The sequence below is a fragment of the Typopeltis vanoorti genome, chromosome 23 (genome assembly GCF_054136105.1).
Source record: "Typopeltis vanoorti isolate ZY-2024b chromosome 23, IOZ_Tvanoo_1.0, whole genome shotgun sequence".
Classification (NCBI taxonomy): Eukaryota; Metazoa; Arthropoda; class Arachnida; order Uropygi; family Thelyphonidae; genus Typopeltis; species Typopeltis vanoorti.
In genome coordinates, this window is record NC_143571.1 from 55251492 (window position 1) to 55264431 (window position 12940).

The window sequence follows — 12940 nt, forward strand, 5'->3', positions numbered from 1 at the left end:
AAATACAACTCAAAAGATAATTGCAATACTGAAACAAACTTTCACATGTAAAGATAAGGATGTCATTTTGCCTCTTTACGAGGCCTTGATAAGACCTTACTTGTCATCAGGTCTGGGTTCTATTGTGATTCTGATATGTTGTAGAGAGTACAAAGGAGAGTGTTAAAAATGATATCAGGATTGTGAAATACTGATTATGAAGACAGATTGAGAATTTTTAGACTGCAGACACTAGCAAACAGGAGAAAGAGGGGTGATATGATTGAGATTTACAAACTTCTAAAAGAGCCATACAGGATTTCAGTTGATGGAATTTTTCAATTTATGGAGGGTGGGGAAAGGACGAGAGGGCTTCCTTGGAAGCTGAGAATGAAGGCCACCAAGAAGGGTGTGAGGGCTAGATTTTTCTCTCAGAGGGTGGTGCATGATTGGAATGGATTGCCTTTGGATATTGTGAGTGCAAGCAGTGTGAATGAATTCAAGAATAAGTATGATAATTGGTATGTGTAGTATGTGGCCTCCCTTGATGAGTCCCTGACTTCCTGGACGTCTCTCTTAATAATAATAATAAATAGTTGTTGTTGCATTGATGATAATGATGAAAAAAAAAAAAAAAGAATGTCTTTTTAAAGGTTACTGCATATATAGAATACTAAGGAAATTCAGCCCTCATCAACAATAAAAGCTGCAGAAACTGATATCGCTGATGATGTAAAACTGGGGAGGGCATTAGTTGATAAAGGTGATGTAGATATCTTGCAGGATGATTTAAATAAATTGATAGTGTGGGGAAACGACAATGGTTGTCGATTTAATGTTGTAAAATGTAAGGAAATGCACTTACACTTTGAAATGAAAAGATTTCATACTTCATATCATATTGATGGTACTAGTTTACAGGGATTTGACGAGGCTAGGGATCTAGAGTGATGGTGGATAGAAATTTGAAATTCAGAGGCCATATTGCAAGAGTTAGCAATATAGCTCAGAGGATTACTTGGATGTTGAAGAACACATTGACAAGTTGGCCACATGAAAGGGAATGTGATAGAAACGTAAGTTATATACTTCTATATAACTTACATTTAATACTTATGTTCTACTGAACTGACTGCTGTTATTTCTTCTAAGAATATAAGAACACAAGCTGCTAGTGATTGTCATCCATTGACTATCAGGCTTTAGACTTAATGAACCAACTTATCTTTCCCTTCTTTTATTCCATTCCCCTCTGTTCTTTGGAACTTTCTCACTTTCTTCCCCCCCCCCCACCAGATACAACAATCTCCAGTTGTTCAAGAGATACGTCTACAGATTCCTACTTTACCCTGAATACCCTTAACTTCTTGCCTGCCACTGTGTGTGCGTGTGCGCATTGATGTTCACTATATTTTGCAGCCTCTCAAATGTGGGATCACTGCACCAACAACAAAACAAAATGTGTTCAATGGTTTTGGCCCATTTCTCACTAAAGGTTCTTGAAAACTCTAATTACACCAAATAACAGACTAGGAAAATCAACAATATAAAAAAAAAAATTGATTTTCCTATGCACTTAAACTTTGAAATGAAAAGATTTAATACTTCATACCATATTGATGGTACTAATTTACAGGGAATTGGATCTGGAGTGATGGTGGATAGAAATTTGAAATTCAGAGGACATATTGCAAGATTTGTCTCTGTTATTTGGTGTAATTAGAGTTTTCAGGAACCATTAGTTGATTAATTTAGGAGTAGCACATTATCTGCTTAAAGAGTTGTAATTAATCTCTTAAGTTTTGATATCAGATTTAATGCCACTTTTTTTTTTTTTTTTTTTTTTTTTTAAGTGTTTTGTCCTGTTTTAATACAAAACACTAAGAAATTCTATCAGTACTTTCCACAGAATTACTTAAAACAGCTGATGCTAAGATGATGATGATGATGATGGTGTTTTGAGCTGATTGTTTTCAGTAGTCCTCAGTAAACCTTATGCAGAGCACCCTGTCCACTAACACATGGTCACTGCCTTTCACATGTTATTTGGATAAACAAAATTAAAAATATATGTGTTTGTGATCAGTGAATGGAAATTTCCAGACAGGAAATGTAACGTCATTTTCTAGGAAATTCAATTTGTTGTTGTGAAGATTTTGAGCTTTCGCTGTTTATGATAGTAAGCTAAAAATCTTTGGTTCTATGGGACATATGCTGAGACTTTTCTGTATTTTGATATAGTGATGTTTGTATAATGTATATCTACTGCAATCATATGGCCCATTTAACAAATAGTGTATGCTCTGGCAAATATGATTACTCTGTTAACATTTTACAAAATTTCACTGCTTTTAAATCATGTCACAAAAACATTGCTGGCTAAAATGTAAATATATTGATCATGCCACATGGACATTAGATGTTCCTAATATTCATAATAAAAGTTGATATTTTTCATAAAGGGATAAAATTTTGAAAATGCTATTTAAAGAAAACTGAAAACTACTATTAATTTTATTTAGTGATTGAAATCTGAATCAGAGATCAAGAAATTTATTCATTCATGTGATAAGGTATACTAGTATTTTTTCATTATAGAGAAAAATCAAAGCCAAGTGTCTTAGCATATATTAGATGAACTTGAATTAAACTGCAAAAATCAAACATGAACTTTGTTCATTTAGTGTCACTAACATTGAACTTTATAATTCAAAATGCAACATGGTAAATAATAAATTTTTATAATGAATCTAAATTAATCAGATTCATAAATTTCAGTTACTGAATGTAATAAGTACTTCCAGACAAATAGTTTTTTAAAAAAATTATTATTGTTATGAACACTTTAAAAAATTTTTTTTTTTTTTTATAGCCAATGACTTCACAGGAATTATGGCAGTGGGTACATTACAGTTATGGTGAAGAACTTGGTCTGACAAGTGATGATGATGACTATGTTGCTCCACCAGCCTTCGATGATGATAGTAAAAACAATAATCAGGGATCTGAGCAAAATGTATCATTAAAGGAAAATGGTCATATGTTGTCTAAAATAGAACCACTAATTTTGGAGCAAGAAATGGATGATACTTTACAACATGAACTTGGTGTAAGTATTCAGTCATTTCATTGTTTTCCCCAGAATATTTTGTTATTAATAAAAATAACCTTTCTAGAATATACATGTATTTTTATTATTAATCATTATAATCAATTCCTGATATATATCCCCAAGTATCCTATCATGTGTAGGATACTATGATGGTACTACATAATTAAGTTGCATTATTACCAGCTTTCTATCAACAGTTTTCTTTGAAATTAATCTGTGATTTGTTAGGTCTCCAGTATTTTCACATTTTACATTCCAGTCTTTTATGTGTTTTATCGCACTACTAATTGCATCAGTGGACCAAAATTTAGGGCTTCCTATGTCTTTTCCCCCGTCTTCTTGGCAGTGAACACCAGTTTTGCTAAATTTTCCTCTCCTGTGTAAGTGACAATACCTGCTTAGGTTAGCTCGTTTCACATTTTGTTGATTGCTACCATTACTATTATTGTTGATCGCCAATATCAAGTTCCTAATTTCTTCATTTTTAATATGATTCTGCTTTTGATATCATCTGTTCACTTTTTTTCATCCTTTCCCAATTCCAATATCATTATCTATCTAGATTTTGATCAACTGTTCTATTTCTAACCTATCTCTCAAAATCCAAAAGTGAATAGTGGTTTGAATACTGTTTTGTATAGTGCTCATTTAGAGATTTGACTAATTGGTCTCATATTCCATATAAAATTATTTTACTAGCACCTCACCAGATCATGCTTGTGTATTCTGTTTAAATCTCACTTGGCCAACCAAGCATCTGCTTGAGTGGGAGATGAATTAAGTCATTATGTAACCACCACTCCACCTATTATTGGAGACCTGAAGTGGTTTGAAAAAGTTCTGTGTTTGGTTTCTAGAGCAGAATATATATATATATATATATACACACACTGCTTGAAAAGAAGTCAGTGGACCCCCCCCCCCCCCCATGGGCAAGGTACATCATGCTATGTAACAACCCACATGTTTCTAGACAGTATAAATTGATGCTCCCAAGTCAGTGCAACTGTGTCCAGGTGAAATGGCTGCAAGAAGGGAACTGATGGAATTTGAAAGAGACATTCTGTTAGGATGCTTTATTGCACACACACATATCTGTTCAGCAAATTGTTGACAAATTGGGACATCCCAGGTCAACAGTCACTGATACTTCCATACTGGAATGGAAGCGCAGGGTTTGCTGCAGATAACACTTGCAGGGATTGCAAGTGTCATCCGCAGGGGATGACTCACCACACTCACTGAACATGACTAGGGTGCTATGAAGGATAATATGTAAAAACTGCCATTTGTTGGCCAGCATTCAACATGCTGGCTGACTGTACTATAGTCCTTGGTTCTGCACAAAAACATTCAGAACCAAGGTTCACAACCTGGGTTTCCAGGGTAGGACCATAATATGCAAGCCCAACATTACTCAAACCAATATGCAGCATTGTCTTTATGGTTACTGTTTCTTGTGTGTTCTGTTACAATTTTAACATTGTATTTCTGAAGATGTCTCTGTGACAGAGATGAAATATTGAAATGATTACAGCTGTTTAATTATTTCTCTTTGTGCAATGAGATGCAAATAAGTGTCATTGTGCAATTGCCCAATTTGAAATTGCCTGCATCACTCTACTTAAAATTACCTATCATTCAAGAAATTTATCTCTAAGTCTGGTTATAAGGCTTATATGTTGGATTGTTCATAATGATTTTGTTTAAGGATTTAAACCTCCTTAAACAAAATCATTATGAACTCCATTAAACCTCCAACATCATGTTGGAGGTTTAATGGAGTATTGACAGCACTAGGAAAAGATTAAAAATTAATTTTAATGCTTCCAGTATTTTGTCTCAGTCACTGAGACATCTTCAGGGAGTACAAATAACACTTGCAACACACACACACACACACACAGAAAAAAATAAAATAAAATACTAAATGAAACGTGGGTGACTCTAAAGGTCCTATCTTTCAGGTGGTGCATCCTATATGGGTGTTTGTAGGCAGCCTAGGATGTAAGCTGGGACCTCTTATGATTTAAAAAAAAAAAAAAAAAAAAAAAAAAAAATCGGTTAACGCCTTTTTATTCCCGTATACGGGAGTAGGCGTGGCCATTTAGCCCTATCTAACTTTTGGAGACTGAGTGGGCAGTTCAATCTCCACTGGTACCCAATCAGAGACAGATGGCCCAAGGCTATCACTAATTAAGCGGTGCGCAGTGAAGAGAGACGGCTCAAATGTGCCGCCATCTCGTGGTCCCTAACCCTAACACAATATATTTAATGTCTGAAATAATGTGGGTTCTACGGTCGATTTTCTTGAGTTTACAGGACGAAAAACCCGAGTTTCCGGGAGGTAAAACCTGCTTGCCCGTGCCAGAGATCGACTAACTCGGGAACCGGTTGAAAAAAGGCTTAGAAAAATTTCCTCTAGTCGACGACTAGACTCGAAACCAAGTCTTCCTTCGTGCGGCCAAGCGCGGCGGTGTGCAAACGCCACATCCGCTGAGCTACACAGGCTCTCTCTTATGATTATTGTTTCCCAAATTTTGGGAAGTTTTATGCATCCATATTTGCTAACCTTAGGTTGATTTCTGAGTGCTGCTGCAGATTCCAAAAATATTCTTCCCTTTTTAAATTTACCATGATGGAGTATGGTGGTTTTCTTCCAGAAAGTCCTGTGAGTTATGTCCAATACATGGTCTGCAAGGCCAGATTGATCATAGTCATGATTGCAGATGTAAGATTTGTATTCAAAGTTTATTTTTCACTTGGTTAGACTATAATAAATTTAGTTTAATCCTTTATCCAAGTGTGAGCAAACAAAGTTTTGCGCGTGAAAGTATCTTCAGGACTGGGGTAAGGTAGCACAACACCAGGCAACTCGTTGCAAAGGTGGAGCAAGCTAACATCACTCCTATCTCAGTATCTCCCATAATGCAAAACACGTCTTTGCAGATATGTGTTTTGCATTATGGGAGATACTGAGATAGGAGTGATGTTAGCTTGCTCCACCTTTGCAATGAGTTGCCTGGTGTTGTGCTACCTTACCCCAGTCCTGAAGATACTTTCAGGTGCAAACTTTGTTTGCTCACACTTGGATAAAGGATTAAACTAAATTTATTATAGTCTAACCAAGCAAAAAATAAACTTTCAACATCTTTCTCTAAATCCAGAGTAATTTAATAAAAAGGTGGCACACCGTTTGCCAACTCCTATAGATAGAGATGACCTTGCTAATGCTTCTGTCTGGTATCTCCACTTGGGCCTGGCTCCCACTGAAGGGACCTCAATAAAGGTCGAAACTAGTCTGGGTAGTGGCCCTTCCCTTAATGCATAACATTATACATATCCACAAGGAGATGTGTTTTGCATTATGGGAGATACTGAGATAGGAGTGATGTTAACTTGCTCCACCTTTGCAACGAGTTGCCTGGTGTTGTGTTACCTTACTCCAGTCCTGAAGATATTTTCAGGTGCAATCTTTGTTTGCTCACACTTGAATAAAGGATTAAACTAAATTTATTAAAGATTTGTGTTAATTTAAGTGGACAGTGGCTGACCGAAATAAAAGTGCTGCATTAAACCTCCAACATGATGTCCTCCCAGCACTTAAACCTTAACACACCGAATTTACAACATAAACTATATATTAATTAAAATAGCTTAATTAATACTTCCAGTATTTGGGAAAGTCAGATTGCCATCATTAGGGAACAATGAACGGCTAAAGTCTTTAATAGCACCCCACATAGTTGTCTATGACAGATATTCTTGGCTGTTGGGCTGAAGTTCTAAGGATGAGTGCTTTCCAAATTTGAAGCAGTTTTATTGCAACTAAATTTCTTGAGATAGTTTTTTTCTGAGTCAGATTTCAGGAAAAGTCTTTCTTATTTAAATTTGCTCCTGTGGAATAAGGTGGCCTTTTTTTCCTGGCATAACCTGTGGTGGGCATACAAGATGTGGTCAGCAAGCCCTGAGTGGTCATAGTAGTGTAAATGGATATAGTCCTTGTAATTTTTATGTTTCTTGTCTTACCTGTTTGGCCATAGTAGGTAGGACAGTTTTACAACTGCATGGTAGACACCTGGTAGGTCTAAGGACTGTGGGATAAGGTATGTCAAATTTTTTATATGGCCTGAAGTGAGTTGAAAAAATTCCATGTTTGGTCTCTAGTTCAGGGTTTTCTGACTATATTAAAAAAAAAAAAATGATAAAAATAGGGGAAAAAAATCCTTAGCTCACCCATGGTACAAAACGTACCATAGTTTGTAAATAACCTATATAGTACATTTAGGATTTTTGCTAATTTTTCAGATGGGCCTAGAATTTATGATGATGATGACGACTCCACATGTGAAAGGAACGCAAGTCCTTAACACAACAGTGCCATGTGTGGGCAAGTGATTAAGGGAAAAATGTAGCTTAAATGCTTCTTAAAGAGCAGGAGGTTGTACTCAGTAGGAAAAACATCATGGGGGGGGGGGATTGTTCCAAAGAATACAGGTGGATGGATTGAAGGAAACTGATGAGAAGTTAGTTTGTTGTGTTTGGAGCTGGACAGTTTATGGGTGTTGGCAAATGGCTGCTCTAATTCTTACATGGTTAGAAGAAAGTGGAGAAGCGGTAGTAGCCTTTTCAGAGAAGCAATGCCTGTGAAAGTACCTCTAGAAAAGGCACAGTGCTAAAACAGAGTGCCTGTGGTAAAGTGACTAAAGGGAGTCTGTAAAAGAAGGATCATCAATTAAGTGGATTGCCCTCTTCTGAATATCATCAGGAATTCTTAGGGAGATCTTGGATGCTCTACTCCAAATGTGGGAACAGTATTCCAAAGTTACCTATTATATATTTGGTTTAATCCTTTATTCAAGTCTAAGCAAACAAAGTTTGTGCCTGAAGTATTTTCAGGACTGGGACAACTCGTGGTAAAGGTGGGGTAAGTTCTGATCACTTTCCTTAGTATCTCTCATAATGCAAAGTACATCTCCTTGCGGACATATATAATGCTATGCATTAATGGAAGGGCCACTACCCAGACTGGTTTCGACCTTTATTGAGGTCTCATCAGTGGGAGCCTGAACCAGAGGTGGTGATACTAACATGGAAGTAATGCAGAAGTCATATCACCATATACCAGTTGCCAAAAGGTGTCAACACCTTATTATTAAAATTCTCTGGAATAGAGATAGTTGATGGAAGTTTTTTTACTTGGCTGTGCTACCAATTATATATTTGGCCTGAAGTACTTCAGGTGCAAATTTATTTGCTTCTACTTGGATAAAGGATTAAACCAAATATATAATTGGTAGCATAGCCAAGTGAAAAAACTTCCATCAGCTATCTGTAATCCAGAGAATTTTAATAATAAGGTGTTGATTGACACCTTTTGGCAACTGGTATATGGTGATATGACTTCTGCATTACTTTCACCTTAGTATCAACTGCCTCTGGGTCTGGCTCCCACTGATGAAACCTCAATAAAGGTCGAAACCGGTCTGGGTAGTGGCCCTTCCCTTAATGCACAGCATTATACATGTCCCGAAGGAGATGTGTTCTGCATTATGGGAGATACTAAGGAAAGTGATCAAAATTTACCCAACCTTTACCACAAGTTGTCCCAGTCCTGAAAATACTCCAGGCACAAATTTTGTTTGCCTACACATGGATAAAGGATTAAACCAAATATATAATTGGTAGCATAGTAGTGAAGAAACTTCCATCAAGTACTCCAAAATTCTGTAAATCAGATCTGTAACTTATGTAGTATTAGAAGTTGAGAGAAAGAGAAGTAATGTTTAGAATGGAAAGAACACCAAGCTTTTTTAGAGGCTAAGGAGGTTATTTAAGTAATATGTTCGTGCCAGGATAAGCTGGAAGTCAACCCAAGAAAAGAAATCAAAATTGAGAGGGAATAAGGTAGGAATTTTCTTGCAATGTAACAAGGCAGGCTTGAGTTTTTGGCATCGAAATTTGCTGAGTTGTCTTCACTGTATAATTGGATGTTGAGGAAGTCAGTGTTTAAGTCACTGTTTATGGAAGATCTTGAGGCATCTAACATTACAGTACTGCAGGGTTTATCTAATGATGAAGAGTACGTCATTAGCAAAGCTGTGAATAGGATTTCAAGTCAGAGAAAGGAGGTCAATGGTGGATAGCTTGCTTCCTCTCATCAGATTTCCCCATCAATGCTAGAGTGCCCCAGGGTTCTGTGCTCTTACTCATACTCTTCTTTACATCAATGACCTCCTTTGATTATTTATTGTTTGTCATGATGCATGACCAGTGAGGAAACTGGCAATCCAATCACAGTGTGTAGAAGAGAGGCCATAAATCTTTTTAGTAACCTTATGAGTGAAAAATATAAATCAAATTGTGGATATGTCTTTGCATACTCTGCTGAAAACATTGATTACATTGGACAACACACAATTTGCCTCTGAAATGAAAATATCAAGTCTTCATTGATTTCATTGTGCTGAACACAAAAATGACAATAAAATCTGTCGATTAGGTCTTGTTTAGGAGAAACTCAGTCTGCAATTATCCAAATGACTACTACTTCTGCATGGTACCACCTGTTGTGGGAGGCATCATAAGGAAAAAGAAGTGGACAGTAGCATACCCAAATATATTATCTGCTTTCCAACCAGTTCTGAATGGTGAAGGACTTCCTGTTCCCAAACTTCCAAAAGAATTTTCCATCGATGCAGAGGACAATGAAGATGGAGGTGAACTGATATCGGGTTCTCCTGAGCCTTTGGCATCTAATGACGATCCATATGCTGGCGATGGTGCTTCATCTGCACCACAAGAACTGAATGATCTTGTTTGCGATATGGAGTTGTCCAAGGCCAAAGTGGAGTTACTGAGATCAGGACTTCAATAATGGAATCTTCTTGAGGTAAATGTTCGAGTGACTTCATTTCGTACTCATCATGAGCAGTTTGTGCTTTACTTCTGAAAGGAAGCGGAAGATGACCTTGTTTTCTGCTACAATGTAGATTGCCTCATGAATGCCCTTCGAATCAAACATGACCCGCAAATGGCATCTATTCATAGATTTGTCAAAAATTGAGTCTCAGGGTTATGTTGCTAGATAATGGAAACCAGCTTCCATCCATTTCAGTCTGACACACTGTCTACATGAAAGAAACCTACAACAGCCTAAAACACTTGGACTGTTTTCAATACAGCAAATACAGTTGACTTGTGGTGACTTATAATGTGGTGATTTGCGTGATTTATAATGTACTTTCTTTGAATTTTTTTTTTGAAAAGAAAGTGCACGTGATTATTTTCTTGCTATTTTTGTCATTTGAACACTGGAAATAATGGGAATGACTAATTATAGTGGATTTGTAATGTTTATAACTTCTTGACTTAGAAGAGTGAACCTGTGTTACCTGGAATTTCCTCCATTAGGAAATTGCAAGTCAACATTTTGGTTATTTTCAAGATATATACATCTTCCAAAATGAATATATGTATATATTCATTTTGGAAGCCACGTTACAGAAAATATTGTGTAACACGTCTGGAAATGCTAATTTCATGTAAATTTCCGCACTTCGAGCAAAATTTATTGCAATAAATAAAGTTTGAAGATTACATTTTATTTTACTTGCACATATTTCATACTATTTTTGTTAGTTTTGAGGATCAAAACTAACAGAAACAATAGATGAACTCAAAACAATCAAACACAGAATAGCGATAGGATGGACCACCATGGGAAAATTACAGAAAATCTGGAAAACAAACAAGATATCTAAACAAGCCAAAATCAAACTATATGAAGCAATAATTATACCAACAGTCATCTATGGAGCAGAAGCATGGACAGTTAAAAAAGAGAGGAGAAAAAACTGCTGGCATTTGAAATGAAATGCTTAAGAAAAATAAATAGAACAAGTTGGATAGAAAAGAAAACAAACATCACAGTCAGACAAGAACTATTGTATAAAAAGACAATAATAGAAAAAATTAGAAAACAACAACTGAGATGGTTTGGACACACTGTACACATGGATGCAGACAGACTTCCTAACGTCCTAATCAATACTTTTCCAACTGAAAAAAGAAGACCTGGAAGACCAAGAATTACCTGGCTGAAATTAATAAAGAACATCTCGGGATGCAGAACATATAAGGAACTTTTTCGAATAGCAAGGAATAGAGAAGACTGGAAGATCCTGCTCAAGAGAAGACTCAACCCGTCTTAGACGGAAGAGAAGAAGAAGAATATTTCATACCTGTATGAAAATATGTGTCATGTTGTTATGCTTACAGATTTAGATATACTGCTGGTGTTTGAGAACAACTCTTTCTTCTTTTATGAACAAGACATGTTAAATTGCATTACATTCTTATTTTGAGGCTAATTTTAAAATATTGCAAAATTATATTCAGTAGTATTTCAAATGAACTCACAGTTGAAAAACGAAACAAATTTTGATTATTATGGTTATCTGTAGAGTGCTTATTTCAATAATAATAATGCTGTTTCTTTACCATTATCTGAGACATGTCCTATAAACTTGTAAGCCTTGATTTTTGTTACATTGTGTGGGGATCCTTAGCATTTGCAAGGCTTTCTTGTAAAATAATTATGATCGACATAAGGCATTTTTGTTTGTTGCCAAACTACTTGATAGCCTATGCTGTGGATCTCCCCAACCTTCCTGTCTGGCTTACATAGCAAATGCTACAAGAGCAATGAATGTCATAAATGTCTGGTTTTTTTTTGTGGGATGATGTGGAGGTTTGGTGGATGTAAGAATCTGGAGATTTTATGCAAAGGTAAAAAAGTCACTTTGATGTTGTATCACAGAGCAATGTACCCACTTTGTAACATTTCTGATATAAGGTAGCATGATTACATTATTAAAATTTTGTTTAAGTAAAGGGGCTAGCTACAGTATATGTATTAAGAAATTTGTTGATCGATTTGGGTTCATAACCATTGAGTGTGAGGCTCTGTCTCAGATAATGCAGTTCTTCATTTCTTTTAATTGACGTGCTGAATATATTGTATGTGCTATCTCATAATGTTTTAATCATGCCTATCTTCTTTTGTAATCGATGATGGTGAAAAATGACATTTAAAAATGTTCCCGTTGTGATAGGTTTTGTGTATACCAAAAAGGATAATTTTTTTCTTCTTCATTTATTTTGACAAGGATATCAAGGAATGGTAATTTTTTGTGATATTCCAGTTCAAGAGCAAATTTTATATTGGGATGCAAGGTGTTCAGATGATCATGGTTTCTCCCTTTCTCCAGCCTTAGCCAACCTGTTTATGGAAAATTTGAAAGCAAATGCAATCAAAAACTATCAGAAGAAACCAAAAATTTGGTTATGTTACATTGACGATATTTTCATTATTTGGTCAGGAACAGTGAATGAGTTAATTGATTTCAAAGATTATCTGAACAGCTTGCATCCCAGTATCAAATTCACTCTTGAACTGGGAGATCACAAAAAATGTCAAAAGCATTAGTACTTCTTGAACAGGGCACTTTTTGATGCATAAACATTGCGTCACATTCGCGTTAATAGCCTGGGTGTGCTTTCAAAATGCATACACCTTTGAGCCCTTTGAAAAGATGTAAACAGGGCACAGAAGGTCAAATTCTTAGCGTTTTAGTATTTTTAAACCGCTGAGAAGGCGAGACTGGGTGAGCTAACATTTTGAGTTCACCCAGCACCTAGCGGCTGTGATTGGTTATTGTGTCAACCAATCCAATTGAATATTGTCACTTGTCATGAGTTGAGCAATTACTATATCCGATGGCTGTATTACAAACAGCTGTTACACATGTTTTCTGGAACTGAAAATTTGAAAGTGGATGTTAGGAG

The 12940-nt window shown here is 36.0% G+C and overlaps 1 protein-coding gene across 2 annotated transcripts in view; it reads left to right on the top strand.

The window, feature by feature from the left end:
- Nucleotides 1–12940, top strand: part of GramD1B (GRAM domain containing 1B) — a 390336-nt gene that overhangs the window by 199403 nt on the left and 177993 nt on the right. For both annotated transcript variants that reach the window (XM_090412772.1, XM_090412773.1), the window contains one exon: nucleotides 2852–3088. In XM_090412772.1, coding sequence (XP_090268898.1) covers nucleotides 2852–3088 — 237 coding nt within the window. The remainder of the gene's footprint in view (nucleotides 1–2851; nucleotides 3089–12940) is intronic.